Below are 14046 nucleotides of genomic sequence, written 5' to 3'. Positions count from 1 at the left end.
GTTGCGTTGAATTTGCGGTCATACTAGAAGGGATCGAGTTCGGAACGATGATATACGTGAGAGATTAGGGGTAGCGCCAATTGAAGAAAAGCTTGTCCAACACCGGTTGAGATGGTTTGGACATGTGCAATGGAGACCTCCAGATGCACCGGTGCGTAGCGGAATCCTAAGTCAGGATAGTAACGTGAAGAGAGGCAGAGGAAGACCGAAGTTGACTTGGGTAGAGGCAATAAAAGGAGACTTGAAAGGATGGAATATTCCCAAAGACTTAGCCTTAGATAGGAGTGCTTGGAAGACAGCTATTCACGTGCCTGAACCTTGATTGCTTCTGATGGGTTTCAACTCTAGCCTACCCCAACTTGTTTGGGACTTAAAGGCTTTGTTGTTGTTGTTGTTGAAAAAGATTTCACTAAGAATAGGGTTTTTACCTCTATAATTAAACGAGCTTTCAACTATCTAGAAAAGTATACTCCACTTTCCAGTGGGTTTTATTAAAAAGGTAAAACCGGACCCGTAATGTCACACATATTTTATTTATTTATTTATTTATTTATTTATTTGCAGAGAAGCCGAATCCAACACCCCTAAAAAAAGCTGAAAGAAAAGCGTGGGGGAGGAGAGAGAGCGAGCGAGAGTAGTTGTGGTGGTGTGTGCGCGAGCGCAACAGAGAGGGAGAGGGGAGAGAGAGAGAGTGAGCGTATTTCTTCCTCCTCCCCCTCCCCCTCCCCCTCCCCCTCCCCCTCAAGGAGAGAGAGGGCAGCTCCGGAGCCGCACGGGCGCGGGCGAGGCAGGCAGGCAGTGGCTCCTCCTCCCCCTCCTTTCGATATCAGCTCATCAATTCGTCCTATCACACAGCTATCATCATCATCATCATCCCCATACCTCTCCTCTTTCTCTCCCATGCTTCTCCTCTAATTCATTGGCGAAAAAAAGAAGAAGAAGTCTTTGTTGTATCGGTTTCCGGTATGGTCACGAATCCACGCGCCTTGTTTTCGATCCGTTCTTCCCCTTTGGTTACCCGTCGGGCGGCTGATTCCTGCAGCTGCTAATTCGTTGGATTTCGATCTGTTCTTGCAGGTGGCGACTGTTGCTGGGGTTTCCTTGTCTGGTTCTTGATTTGCGCCAGGGCGGATTTGTCGTCCACTCGGGTTCCGCCGTGCGGTGCTGAATCCTCGTTCTCTGTTCCCTTAGGTGGGTTCGATCTGTTTCGTGCTCATTTATTGGCTCCGGTTCCTCGATCCATTTATGTGACGTTTTGGGGAAATTTTCTCAGGTTTGGATCGGGGGTAGGGATGGAAGTGGACAGAAGGAAGAATTTGCAGGTGAGTAGCGATTCAATTCGTATGTAGAGATTTGTGTGCGCTTATCTTTTTCTTCAGTTCTCCCCAAGAAAATTTCATTTCGAAACCTAATGGGTGGCTCCTTTATTGCGAGAAGATTGGATCCAAGGGGAAGGAGGTTCAGAGCAAGAACCCGAGGCAGGAGGAGCCGCTGGCATCGTCGGAGGTGGACATGGATGAGCCAGAGGCTGCCGAGAGCGGCGACATGATTGTTGATGGCAACAATGGCAGCTCCAAAGAGAGCCCCTTGCTGCCCATGGATTCCAAGAACTCCAAGGGCTGTGTGGCCAAGAAGCGGAGATCGGTGAGCGCTGACTTTGGGGAGGAGCTGGACTTGGACCTTGGCAATGGGGAGGAGAGTGGGGCACAGCAGAAGGAGAGGAAGCTCTCTAGGCAGGACCGGGTTGAGCTTTGCCGGTCGTTCCAGCACGCAGTGAGCTCTCATGATTGGGAGACCGCAGAGGGGCTGGTAGGAATGGCCGATGCACAAGGGCTCAACGATGTGCTCTGCGTTGCAGTTGATGCAATTTGGTTCTTGAGTGACAAGGACGAGCTCCTTGCTATTGTGGGGTTGATCAGGAGGATTGTGTCTGAGGGCGCGAAGGATTTTACCCGTGCTGCGCTCCGGACTTCATTCCTCGCATCGTGTGTATCAGCATGTAGGGGACGGTCGACTAGCCTTGCTGATGCAGTGAGCTTCATGGGTCAGAAGTAAGTTTGTCGGAAACAGTTCCAATGGTTACATGTTCACAACTCACATGTTGCATGCTTTATAATTCCAGGAGTCTTACCGAATCCAATAAGTCCACTTGAATAACATATTTGGGCAACTGTGAATCATTGTTCTGTATGTTTCAGATTGCATGAACGACTTCAAGAATCCCAAGGTGATGAGGTATTGAAAGCAGAAGCAAGTGCAAAGGTGCAAAGGTTTACAGAATGGGCTCTAAAGTGTATCGGGCTGCATTCGCGTGTTCAAGAGAATAGGGGCAAAGGAAACCACGACACTGTCATCGAGGTTCAGCTTCAGTTGTCTGCTTTCAAGACATTTCTTGATCTTGCTGATAATGAGCTTACCGGGAAGGATTTTACGGAGGCCTTTGATGCTGCATGCTTCCCTCTTACACTCTTTTCAACCACCTTCGACCAAGGATGGGCATCAGGAATATCAGCAGCTGCAGTACAAGGGCTTTTAGAGTTGTTGGTAGAGGGTGGTGCAGACAATGTAAACCAATGCTTTCTTGAAGCTGCACGCTATGGCAGCACTGAGCTTGTGCGGATCTTACTTCAGGTAACCTTATAGTCTACTCATGCAATTTGGTTTAATACAAGTTCTTGGTGCAAATATAAGTCATTTTAGGATGTGCACTGGTTTTATTTTGCTTTTTATTTGACCATAAATAAATAACAAATTATGTAGATTAAGAACACAAAATCGATATTACTATATTCATCACTAAACAGACTTTTTCACAATGTATCGTTCTTTTTGTTTGAGATAATATGATTTCATAGATTTTACAAGTCACAGTGTTATATTGGATACCATGTCAATGTCCTAAATGACTTCTGCGACCATATGATTATTCCCTATTGAGCAGGTAGTGTATATGCATGCAGCAATAATAAATGGTTCTTGATTGCTTGCCCCACACTGTGGTCCCTGATAGTCATCAGATTAATATCATAGTTAGATGAATACAAAACCTTCTGCAGTACATTATTTACTCTTTGCTAGACAATTTTTCTTTCCTTCGATATTGGTTGGAAATGAGACCTTTTCTTTTTGGGCCATTGCAGTATTGACTTAATAATATATTGGTACAGGACATTCTTTAGTTTCATGTCATGTGTTATCTATTATGAACTATGAAACTTCCAGAACTGTGTATAGATCCATGGTCCTTGCGGATTAGTTGGTAGGATGCTTAATAACCTGATCCATACTCTTGGTGACAAATAGTAGGTTGGTAATGGTACTGGCAGTTGAGGTGCAAGATCTCATACTTACATCAGAGAACCTCTGACACTTAAGGTTTAGTATAAGTCAGCTTTGTGAGTTTAATGAGATCAAATCCCATCCCCTTAAATGTTAGCTCAAGATATTGTCATTTCACTCGGTAATCTTCTCATGGGATATATGCAATAACCAAATTTCTTGTGTATAAGCATAGTGGAGTCATGAATCCACAATGGAACATGTTCCTTTCTTCCTGAATTAAACCAACCTGCATTGCCTGTTGATATGGTGTTTGTATCAAACACATTATTGTTATAGTACAAGATTAAGATAGCTAACATATAATTGAAGTATCATTGTAATTCATATTACTCGGTGTAGGCCAAATCCAGATAGAGATGCACATGCATCTTTGTAAAATCCAATAAAGTTTTGCGGTGCAGTCATGCTTTTTAAGTCGTCGCCTAGTTGTCCAGGCGAGTTCCCAGGCTGGGCGTCGGCCTCACCACGACTGAGCAGGCTATGGCGTCCGCCTTGCGTTGGAATTCGTCTCCTAGGCGGGATTTGGCGAGGTTCCAGGTCCGAGCAGCCTAAGGCAGACGCCACATGAGCGTGGTGATGGATAAGTCTATGTGTTGGTCTTTGTGGGGCTGCAGCAAGGACAACATCCTTGACTGGCTAGGACAGCATCTTAGCATCTAGGACAACATCTAGGACTAGCATCTAGGACAGCATCTAGAACAACATCTTAGGACAACATCTTAGCATCTAGGACTAGCATCTTGGCATATGCTTGGCTGGCTAACAGCCTATAAATATGTATCCCCAACCCCTCAGGTTGGCATGACATCTGGAAATAAACCAGAAAATTGCCCCAACTCCTAGTGTCATCCTCTCTCGATGAGAGTAAAAATTTTGCTACTACCAAGAGTAAGAATTCAGCGACTAACAACTGGTATCAGAGTCGTACTATCCTGTAGCCTGAGCATCTCCTGCTCATCTCCTTTCCCAGCCGCGCAACAGCCCCAGCTGGGAGCAGCAGCAGCTCCGGCCGCTCCTGCTCACTCCTCTCCCTCTGCGCGAAGCAGCCCTCTCCCCACGCAGCAGCCCCCCGGTAGCGCGTCATGTCCGCAGGGCAGTCTCAGCGCTCGGTCGTCTCGACCACGCGGCGTCGGCAGGAGGCTGAACTTGCCGCGGCAGAGGAACGCGAGCGAGCGGCGGCAGAGACCGTTGCGGCGGCGGTAAGGGCGTCGAGGCTGGCAGCGGCGGAGCTGGCAGCAGCCAGAGCGGAGGCGGAAGCAGCGGCAGCAGAGGTCGAGGCTCTGCGCGGCAGCATCAGCAACTCCGTTTCTGCTGACGACAGCGCCGATGCGGACCTCGAGATGCTGGGGAGGGAGGCAGCGCGAGCGCGGGCGGCGCAGTGGGCAGCCGCGCACACCCACGAGCGCGGCGGCAGCCCAGACAGGCGCGGACGCGCCGGCGGCGCTCCTGGAGGAGGCGCGCACGGCGGTGGCGCTCCAGGAGGAGGCGCGCACGGCAAGTCGGCAACGGTGGCGGACGGGTCGATGGAGAGCGCGGTCTTCACAGGCAGCGTGGCTCTCTCCCCGGATCGGTACCGTGGTTACCACGGGCTCCAGGCTGTTGTCAGTAAGGATGAAAACGGTACGGAAATATCCCGTACCGAACCGCATCGTTTTCTACATTTAATCCGATCGAATTCGTATTTTCGGACAAATTCGAATTCGGTTCGAAATTCGGAACACCAAATTCGAAATCGGAACGAAAACGGTTTAGACATTTTTTCGACCGTTTTCTACTTTTCTACTTTTAATTCGGAATATCCCGAATTCGAAATTCGGTTTGAACCAAATTTGGCCCACTACAAGTCCAACCTTAGAAAAATCATATCTTTTTCATACAATCTCGGATGAAGATGATTTTTATATGAAAATTGTAGCTCTCGACGAGATCTACAACTTTTTAGTTTTTAGTTTTTTCATTTGATGTCTTGAAGATGTTCAAAAAAATTAAACAAAGTCAGCGATATATTAATCGCGTACAAGCGATTGTTGCCTTAAAAAAATCATATCTTCCTTACATCGTGTCGAATGGAGATACTTTTTAAGAAAGTTGGACTTGTTAATTATTATGTACTTGTTAATTGTTATGCACTTTGTCCCACGGGTCAATATTTCGTATTGATTTTTCGTATACCGACCGTGTTCGACATAATTCCGCTCGAATTAGTTCGTTTTCAAAATTTTTGATATTCCGTAAGTTCGTGTTCGTTTTCGTGTCCGGCTTTACCGCTTTCGTTTTCGTTTTCGTATTCAAATGTAGAAGTAGAAAACGGTTGAGAGGTTTTCCGACCGTTTCCGACCGTTTTCATCCCTAGTTGTCAGGGATGTCGGCCCCGGCGGTGGGTGGCCTATCCTCACTAAGACCAACTACGTCGAGTGGGCTGCGGTGATGAGGGTAAAGCTCCAGGTGCGACACATGTGGGAGGTAGTCCGGTACGGCGATGTCGACTACGACCAGGATCGACGGGCGCTGGATGCCCTCATCGCTGCAGTCCCATCCGAGATGCAGTTCTCGCTTACCAACAAGCGGACTGCCAAGGAGGCTTGGGACGTCATCGCTGAGGCACGCATCGGCAGCGATCGCGCCTGCAAGTCCACACTGCAGGCACTTCGCAAGGAGTGGGAGAACCTGGCCTTCAAGCCAGGTGAGGACGTTGATGATTTTGCTCTCCGTCTCAACACTCTGTTGCAGAAGATGGCGCAGTTTGGCGATGACACCTACGGCGAGGAGAGAGCTGTCGAAAAGCTCTTCCGCTGTGTCCCCGAGAAGTACAAGCAGATGGCTCGCTCGCTCGAGTCCCTGCTGGATCTCTCCACGATGTCAATCGAGGAGGCGATAGGTCGCCTCAAGGTCGTCGACAAAGATGAGCCACAGTCTCTTTCGGGGCCCATCACCACTGGCGGGAAGCTCCTCACTCGGGAGCAGTGGGCTGCCAGCCAAGGTGACCGGAGCCTTCTTCCGCGACAGGCGGCCGCAAGCGTGGCAAGCCGCGCAAGGCACACAGAGACGCCCAGGCCGGGGCGCGAGGACGTGCCGAGGGTGATGCCCGCGGAAGCGCCCAGGGCGGTGCCGCCGGCAAGCACAAGCCGACACGAGACGACACCTGCCGCAACTGCGGCCAGCTTGGCCATTGGGCCAAGGACTGTCGACAGCCACGACGCGGCCAGGCCCACGTCGCACAGGCGGAGGAGCCGACTCTGTTCATGGCACATGCAAGCATCGAGCACCTCCAGCGGCACCGGCTGCAGCGGCTCTCCACCTTGACGAGCCAAAAGCTCACGTCCTCCTCGGCGACGGCTCCGGCAACGACAAGACTGACGGGTGGTGCCTCGACACCGGCGCCACCCATCACATGACCGGTCGACGGGAGTTCTTCACCGAGCTTGACTCTAGCGTCCGAGGCTCCGTCAAGTTTGGGGATGCCTCCGCCGTGGAGATCAAGGGCGTCGGCTCCGTCATCTTCACCGCCGTGTCTGGTGAGCACAGGCTACTCACCGGAGTCTACTACATCTCCGCGTTGAGGAACTCCATCATCAGCTTGGGAGAGCTGGATGAGAACGGTTCGCGCGTGGTGGTTGAGGATGGAGTCAAGAGGATTTGGGATCGCCGTCGCCGCCTTCTTGCCAAGGTATCCAGAAGCGCAAATTGACTCTACGTCTTTAACATGCAGGTGGCACAACCCCTCTGTCTCGCTGCTCGTCGGGATGACGAGGCGTGGCAGTGGCACGAGCGCTTCGGGCATCTTCACTTCGAGGCCCTGAAGCGGCTCAGTGCCACGGAGATAGTGCGAGGCCTGCCGTGTCTCGACCATGTGGAGCAGCTCTGCGACGTCTGCGTGTTGACGAAGCAGAGGCGACTCCCCTTTCCCCAGCGGACGAGCTTTCGAGCCAAGGAGAGGCTCGAGCTTGTGCACGGGGACTTGTGTGGCCCGGTGACACCGGCCACACCGGGAGGACGACGCTACTTCCTGCTGCTCGTTGACGACCTCTCCCGCTACATGTGGGTGATGGTCCTCTGCAGCAAGGGAGAGGCTGCGGACGCCATCAGGCGCTCGCAGGCTGCTGTGGAGGCGGAGTGCGGCCGCAAGCTGCGCGAGCTGCGCACCGACAACGGCGGCGAATTCACGGCGGCTGAATTCGCGTCGTACTGCGCTGATGAGGGCATTCAGCGCCAGTACTTCGCGCCGTACAGCCCACAGCAGAACGGCGTCGTCGAGTGGCGCAACCAGACGGTTGTGGGGATGGCTCAGGCCCTTCTCAAGCAGAGGGGGATGCCGGCTGTCTTCTGGGGAGAGGCGGTGGTGTCGGCCGTCTACATCCTCAACCGCTCGCCTACCAAGGCGCTCGACGGCAGGACGCCGTACGAGGCTTGGCATGGGCGCAAGCTGGCGGTCTCCCACTTGCGGGTCTTCGGCTGCCTCGTGTTCGCCAAGGAGCTTGGCCACATCAGCAAGCTCGACGACAGGAGCACTCCGGGAGTGTTCATCGGCTACGCGGAGGGCTCGAAGGCCTACCGCATCGTCTACCCGAAGACACAACGTGTGCGCACGGTGCACGACGTTGTGTTCGACGAAGGGCGAGGATGGGTGTGGGACAAGGCGGTGGACGATGGCTCGGCTCCGACGTACGACGACTTCACTGTCGAGTACGTCCACTTCGAGGGAGCTGGGGGAGTAGGCAGCTCTTCTTCGACGAGCGCATCTACCCCAGTCCCCGAGCCTCCACCGACCCCGGCGCCTGCTACTCCGACAGCACCACGCTCTCCAGCCAGGACCTCGGCTGCGATGAGTTCTTCGCCGGCTCCACCACAGCCGGCACCGCCACGCACTCCAGCACCGGTAGGCACCTCTCCGGGCACGTCTACTCCAACACCAGCTCGTGTCGAGCACAGCCCGGTTGAGCTCGCTACTCCGCTCTCTCACGACGAGGAGCGCATCGACGCGTACCACGACGGCGAGCCGTTGCGGTACCGTACGATGGAGAACCTTCTCGGCGACCAGCCGGTGCCGGGACTGGTGCCTCACGACCTGGAGGCGCAGTTGCACCTTGCGTGTGACGACGACGAGCCTCGGTTGTTTGCAGAGGCCGAGAGACACGCGGCATGGCGCGTCGCGATGCAATTGGAGATGGATGCGGTTGAGAAGAACCGCACCTGGGAGCTTGCTGACCTTCCTCGTGGTCACCGCGCGATCACCCTTAAGTGGGTGTACAAGCTAAAGAGGGATGAAGCCGGCGCCATTGTCAAGCACAAGGCTCGCTTGGTGGCACGAGGTTTCGTGCAGCAGGAGGGGGTCGACTTCGATGACGCCTTTGCTCCCGTGGCACGGATGGAGTCCGTGCGACTTCTCCTTGCGCTAGCTGCCCAGGAGGGCTAGCGTGTTCATCACATGGACGTCAAGTCGGCGTTCCTTAACGGCGACTTGAAGGAGGAGGTCTACGTGCACCAGCCGCCGGGATTTGCGATCCCCGGCAAGGAGGGCAAGGTGCTCCGCCTGCGCAAGGCCCTCTATGGCTTGCGGCAGGCACCGAGGGCGTGGAATGCCAAGTTGGATACCACGCTAAAGGGGATGGGCTTCGAGCAAAGCCCGCATGAGGCGGCCATCTACCGACGGGGCAGTGGAGGAAATGCTCTGCTGGTGGGTGTCTACGTCGACGACTTGGTGATCACCGGCACCAAGGATGCGGAGGTGGCGGCATTCAAGGAAGAGATGAAGGCCACCTTCCAGATGAGTGACCTGGGGCCTCTCTTTGTACCTGGGAATCGAGGTGCACCAGGACGACTCTGGGATCACGCTTCGACAGACCGCCTACGCCAAGCGCGTCGTTGAGCTAGCTGGGCTCACCGACTGCAACCCAGCTCTCACTCCGATGGAGGAGAGGCTGAAGCTGAGCCGCGACAGCACGACGGAGGAGGTGGACGCTATGCAGTACCGGCGTCTTGTGGGGAGCCTTCGCTACCTCGCCCACACACGGCCGGACTTGGCATTCTCCGTCGGCTACGTTAGTCGGTTCATGCAGCGACCGACGACGGAGCACCAGCAGGCTGTGAAGAGGATCATCCGCTACGTTGCGGGGACTCTCGACCACGGCCTCTACTACCCTAGGTGCCCTGGGGCGGCACACTTCGTCGGGTACAACGACAGCGACCACGCCGGCGACATCGACACCAGCAAGAGCACGAGCAGGATCCTCTTCCTCCTCGGCAAGTTCCTCGTTAGCTGGCAGTCGGTCAAGCAGCAGGTGGTGGCCTTGTCCAGCTGCGAGGCCGAGTACATAGCGGCCTCCACCGCTTCGACTCAGGCGCTCTGGCTCGCTCGACTGCTTGGTGATCTCCTCGGCAGAGACACTAGAGCGGTGGAGCTCAGGATGAACAACAAGTCCGCTCTGGCCCTGGCAAAGAACCCCGTTTTCCATGAACGGAGTAAGCACATCCGGGTGAGGTACCACTTCATCCGAGGCTGTTTGGAGGAAGGGAGCATCAAGGCGAGCTACATCAACACCAAGGGCCAGTTTGCGGACATACTTACCAAACCTCTTGGGAGGATCAAGTTCCTTGAGCTCTGCTCTAGGATCGGGATGGTTCAACTTTCCCACAAGACGACGCACAAGACTTAGGGGGAGAATGATAGATAAGTCTATGTGTTGGTCTTTGTGGGGCTGCAGCAAGGACAACATCCTTGACTGGCTAAGACAGCATCTTAGCATCTAGGACAGCATCTAGGACTAGCATCTAGGACAGCATCTAGGACATCATCTTAGCATCTAGGACTAGCATCTTGGCATATGCTTGGCTGGCTAGCAGCCTATAAATATGTATCCCCAACCCCTCAGGTTGGCATGGCATTTGGAAATAAACCAGAAAATTGTCCCAACTCCTAGTGTCATCCTCTCTCGATGAGAGTAAGAATTATGCTACTACCAAGAGTAAGAATTCAGCGACTAACACGTGGAAGCCGGGGACTAGGCGTGGGAGCCGGAAGATTGAGTCCGCGCGGGAAAAGTGGCGTGGGCATGGCTGTGAGCACGGGAGTTTCACGGGAGCGGAACTGCAGAAGATTGGGCCCTTCGCAGGAAAATGGCGCTGCGTGCCTGCAGCAAATCGCAAGCCTGCAGGTTCTGCAAGGCCATCGGCCATGTCTCACATGCGCCAATTGAAGGGAAGGGGAAATGGAAGAGGGCAGCGCACATCTGGTTCTTGGTGGCGCGCCTCTTCTGCTCCATCGATTGGCGCCTCCTTCCATCAAATCGAACCTCGTTCCCTTCCTCTTCTCCACTGATTTGCGTCCCTGATTGGTGCCTCCTCTGGTCCTCCCTCTTCTCTGCTGATTGATTCACGGCCCTTTCCCCTCCTCTGTTGGTTCCCGTCTACCTCAGCCAGGCGTTGCAAGGTCACGGGACAGGTGCATATGCAACACTTTCTCTTTTTTCTCCTCTTCCTTTGTTTCTTTACCTGCCTCTCCTCTGCTTCTCCTCTGCTTCCTTCCTCTTCCTCTGCTTCCCTCCTCTTCCTCTATTTCTTTACCTGCCTCTCCTCTGCTTGTGCTTTGTTTTATAGATACTGAGTGGAAGTGCTCAGGTTTTTGAGTGATATTATGTCATTAGAGACTAATTTGTTGTTATTGAGTGATGGGAGATTTCAGATTTGCTATTTTATGCCGTGCACTAGCACTCTGGTAGGACTACTTATTATGGTACTACATGCTAAAAGCTAGCAATATTAAGATACGATCTTCTTAATTTTAGTGGTATTGTATATATTAAGATGATCGTACGTCGCCTCGCCGTGCGCCTTAGACGCCTAGTCGACTCAAATGGGCGGGTCGCCGCGGCTCGACTTACCGCCTTAATAACCATGGGTGCAGTTTATTGTGGTTGGGCCATTTCTGAATATGAAAACTTTATAAACTGGGTGATGGGTTCTTTTCCTTTCTTGTGCAAACATTTTGGATGTCGTCATTATGAGGTCGACAGGTTGTCCAATTTTATCATGTGTTTAGTGAGTTTTGCACTATTTTATCTCTTGGTGCAAATTTATATCTTAAACAAATGGCTGTTGAAAGCATTTGAATACATTTCATTTTTGTACATCTGTTCAGATTGCTCAAAGAAACAGCTTGGACATTGATGTGGATCTAGCCCTTGGCTTTGCCGCTCACTATGGGAAGATCGAAACCATGGGGTGCTTGGTTGAAGAAGGTAATGCTGTTGGCTTTCTTGGCCCTTTGATGCGTGCTGCTGAACGTGGATGCCTCCAAGTTGTGGAATGGTTTGTCAACCACGGGTGTCAAGAAATGGAGCTTTGTCTAGCCCTTACTGCTGCCACCTCTAGTAGCCAGATTGCAGTTGCTGCTTATCTTCTTCCTCTTGTGCCACAACATGTTCTTGCCCCCCTCAGCATTGAGATTATCAAGGCTGCTGGTGAGAGGAGTACAGGTTCCCTGCATGGTGTCGATTTTCTTCTCCGCTCGGACTTCCTCAATGACCCAGCTGCCACATATGCCGTGGCAGACAGTATTGCAAGATGTACCGATGAAGCTGTGGATGCAAAGCTTAGGTCTTTCATGAATGAGCACTGGAGCGAGGCAGCCTTTTCTGCGGGATTCGAATCTGCACAACAGCACTTTGTTAATTTCATGAGGATATTGGAAAGGGGTGAATCACCAATCCGCCTAGGGGACCTCCCTCTTGAGCTGGTAATTGCCATGGCCTACCTGCCACTCTATAAGGAATGCATGAATTCCAGTGGGCGACTTTTGCCTCAAAGGCTTAGAGGTCAGCTTGTGGAGGCTGCAAACAGGCTCGAGGACCGGCAAGTGGAAAGGGATAGCCAAAGCAGAGAACTCTTGGCCATCTTGGAGCACCACATCCCACGATTCATGACCCAAACTTGAAGGTAGGCAGGCATCCACTCTGAACCACTGCTGTCAATGCAAGCAAAAAGCAACTTACAAGGGCAATTCACTGTCTTCAGTGCCGCCACCATGTTCCTGCCTGGGGACATCCCAAAACGATAGCATCTTGAGTTGGCTCTCCTGGAGGCGATCTTTGGAGAGTATATAATTTTGGGGAATGGTGTGTGTGCCTTGTCGAGGCATGTGTCGGAGTGTTTTACTAGGATCATAATCTTCCATGCATGTATTCTGAGTTTTCAGTGTAATTCAACACTAGTGACAACATGTCGCTAGTTTTGGCTGGCGACTTTTTTGATCGTGGACTGGCCATCTGTCCTGGCTCTCATAAACATAAACGAAGAGACAGCAAGTATATTCATACTGTGTGGAGGTTGCCTTGATCGTGAGATGTGACATGGTTCTGATGATGCACAGTATGAGCGTCTGATATCTTCGAATGTTTTTTTTTAATGATGCATTCTACTTTCTTATCAGGCTATGTTTACTTTCATTGCGTTTAAACAGGAGAACTAGACATCGCGCAACATAGAAAATGCAGGTCATGCCTGTTGAGGAAAATAGCACCGTTGTTCATGGCTTTCATCTACAAAATACTATCCCCGGGCACAAAATAGTATCCCTCTGTAGAAAGGATACAATTTACACTTTTTGAGAAGCCAAATGAATTTTTAAGATTGATAAAATCTATATAGTAATGTACTAACATTTATGATTAGATTAATACTTAATAATTTTTTATAGTATATCAATTTGTTAAAAATATTTTTCTATAAATTTAGTTAAAATTAAAGAATCTAAATCTAGAATTTCATTTCTTTTGGACGAAGATAGGAAATCAGATTGATATATGTATAAAAAAATACTGAATCAGACTGGCCTACCAAACCGGCCTTAGCATGGCTTAGTTTGAGGAAACAAACCAATGAAAAGAGGTTTATATATAGAGTACAAGGCTTGAATACGTGTGTGTGTGTAATAAAATATACCTTTGTTGAGGTTTGGACTGAGGAGCGTGTTTGGACGCCTGTGCAGCCCGCCCCAGTCCGCCATCGTCCCACCCACGTCTGGTTTCGCCCTGCTCCACGGGAGCAGCGCCTGGCGGTCATTCCCGAGACCCGCTCCTCTCTCCGCGCACGGACGACACTCGAGAGCCGTACCTGGCGTGCCCCCAACCGGACACCACACCCCAGCGCCCCATCTGAAGCCCCCCCCTACGGGCGCGCCGCGCGCTGTCCGCCTGCCCCCTGGCTCGTCCCTGGCCGAATAACATAAAACATTTGCATCATAATTTTTTTTAATGCAACATACGTCCAAAAACAGATGTAGCACTTGGAACATGCACTTGCACATGCGTGTGGAACACATAAAACATCCAAAAAATAATACTTGCAACTTGCAACATGAAACCACTTGCTGCAACATAAGACTGAAACAGGTGAAACATTTTGAAACATACTGTTGCAACATGTGCGTGAAACATATGCAACATCCAGATAAAAACGATTGCAACATACGTCTGGGAACAGATGAATCATTTTAAATAAACGCTTGCAACATGCATATGAAACACTTGCAACATGTGCAACATCCCCTGATTTACTTTTGCAACATCAAAATGGAACAATTGCAACATACATCTGAAACGTCTGAAACAATTAAACATACATGTGCAACATAGGGGAGGGGAAGGCCGTGGCGGGTCTATTGCAGCCGCCGGGGTCGGAGCCGACAGCGAGTGGCGGTGTGCGAGCACC

The 14046-nt window shown here is 51.5% G+C and overlaps 1 protein-coding gene across 1 annotated transcript; it reads left to right on the top strand.

The window, feature by feature from the left end:
- Nucleotides 1–692: 692 nt before the first annotated feature.
- LOC136486620 (ankyrin repeat protein SKIP35-like) lies at nucleotides 693–12703 on the top strand. The gene is made up of 6 exons (XM_066483567.1): nucleotides 693–963; nucleotides 1078–1191; nucleotides 1274–1322; nucleotides 1438–2051; nucleotides 2199–2631; nucleotides 11477–12703. Exons 3-6 carry the CDS (start codon nucleotides 1293–1295, stop codon nucleotides 12269–12271), a joined length of 1872 nt encoding a protein of 623 aa, XP_066339664.1. The 5' UTR covers nucleotides 693–963; nucleotides 1078–1191; nucleotides 1274–1292; the 3' UTR covers nucleotides 12272–12703.
- The last annotated feature ends 1343 nt before the right edge of the window (nucleotides 12704–14046 follow it).

Source organism: Miscanthus floridulus, chromosome 10 (genome assembly GCF_019320115.1).
Source record: "Miscanthus floridulus cultivar M001 chromosome 10, ASM1932011v1, whole genome shotgun sequence".
Lineage (NCBI taxonomy): Eukaryota > Viridiplantae > Streptophyta > Magnoliopsida > Poales > Poaceae > Miscanthus > Miscanthus floridulus.
Note: the sequence above shows the minus strand (reverse complement) of the source record. Positions and strands in the feature narration are given on the sequence as shown.

What these genes read in the sequence shown, in the direction of transcription:
- LOC136486620 (XM_066483567.1), top strand. Translation starts at nt 1,293, where the DNA reads ATGGAAGTGGACAGAAGGAAGAATTTGCAG. An exon ending in ACAGAAGGAAGAATTTGCAG is followed by an intron (nt 1,323 to 1,437) that starts GTGAGTAGCGAT and finishes TATTGCGAGAAG; the next exon opens with ATTGGATCCAAGGGGAAGGA. An exon ending in GTGAGCTTCATGGGTCAGAA is followed by an intron (nt 2,052 to 2,198) that starts GTAAGTTTGTCG and finishes TGTATGTTTCAG; the next exon opens with ATTGCATGAACGACTTCAAG.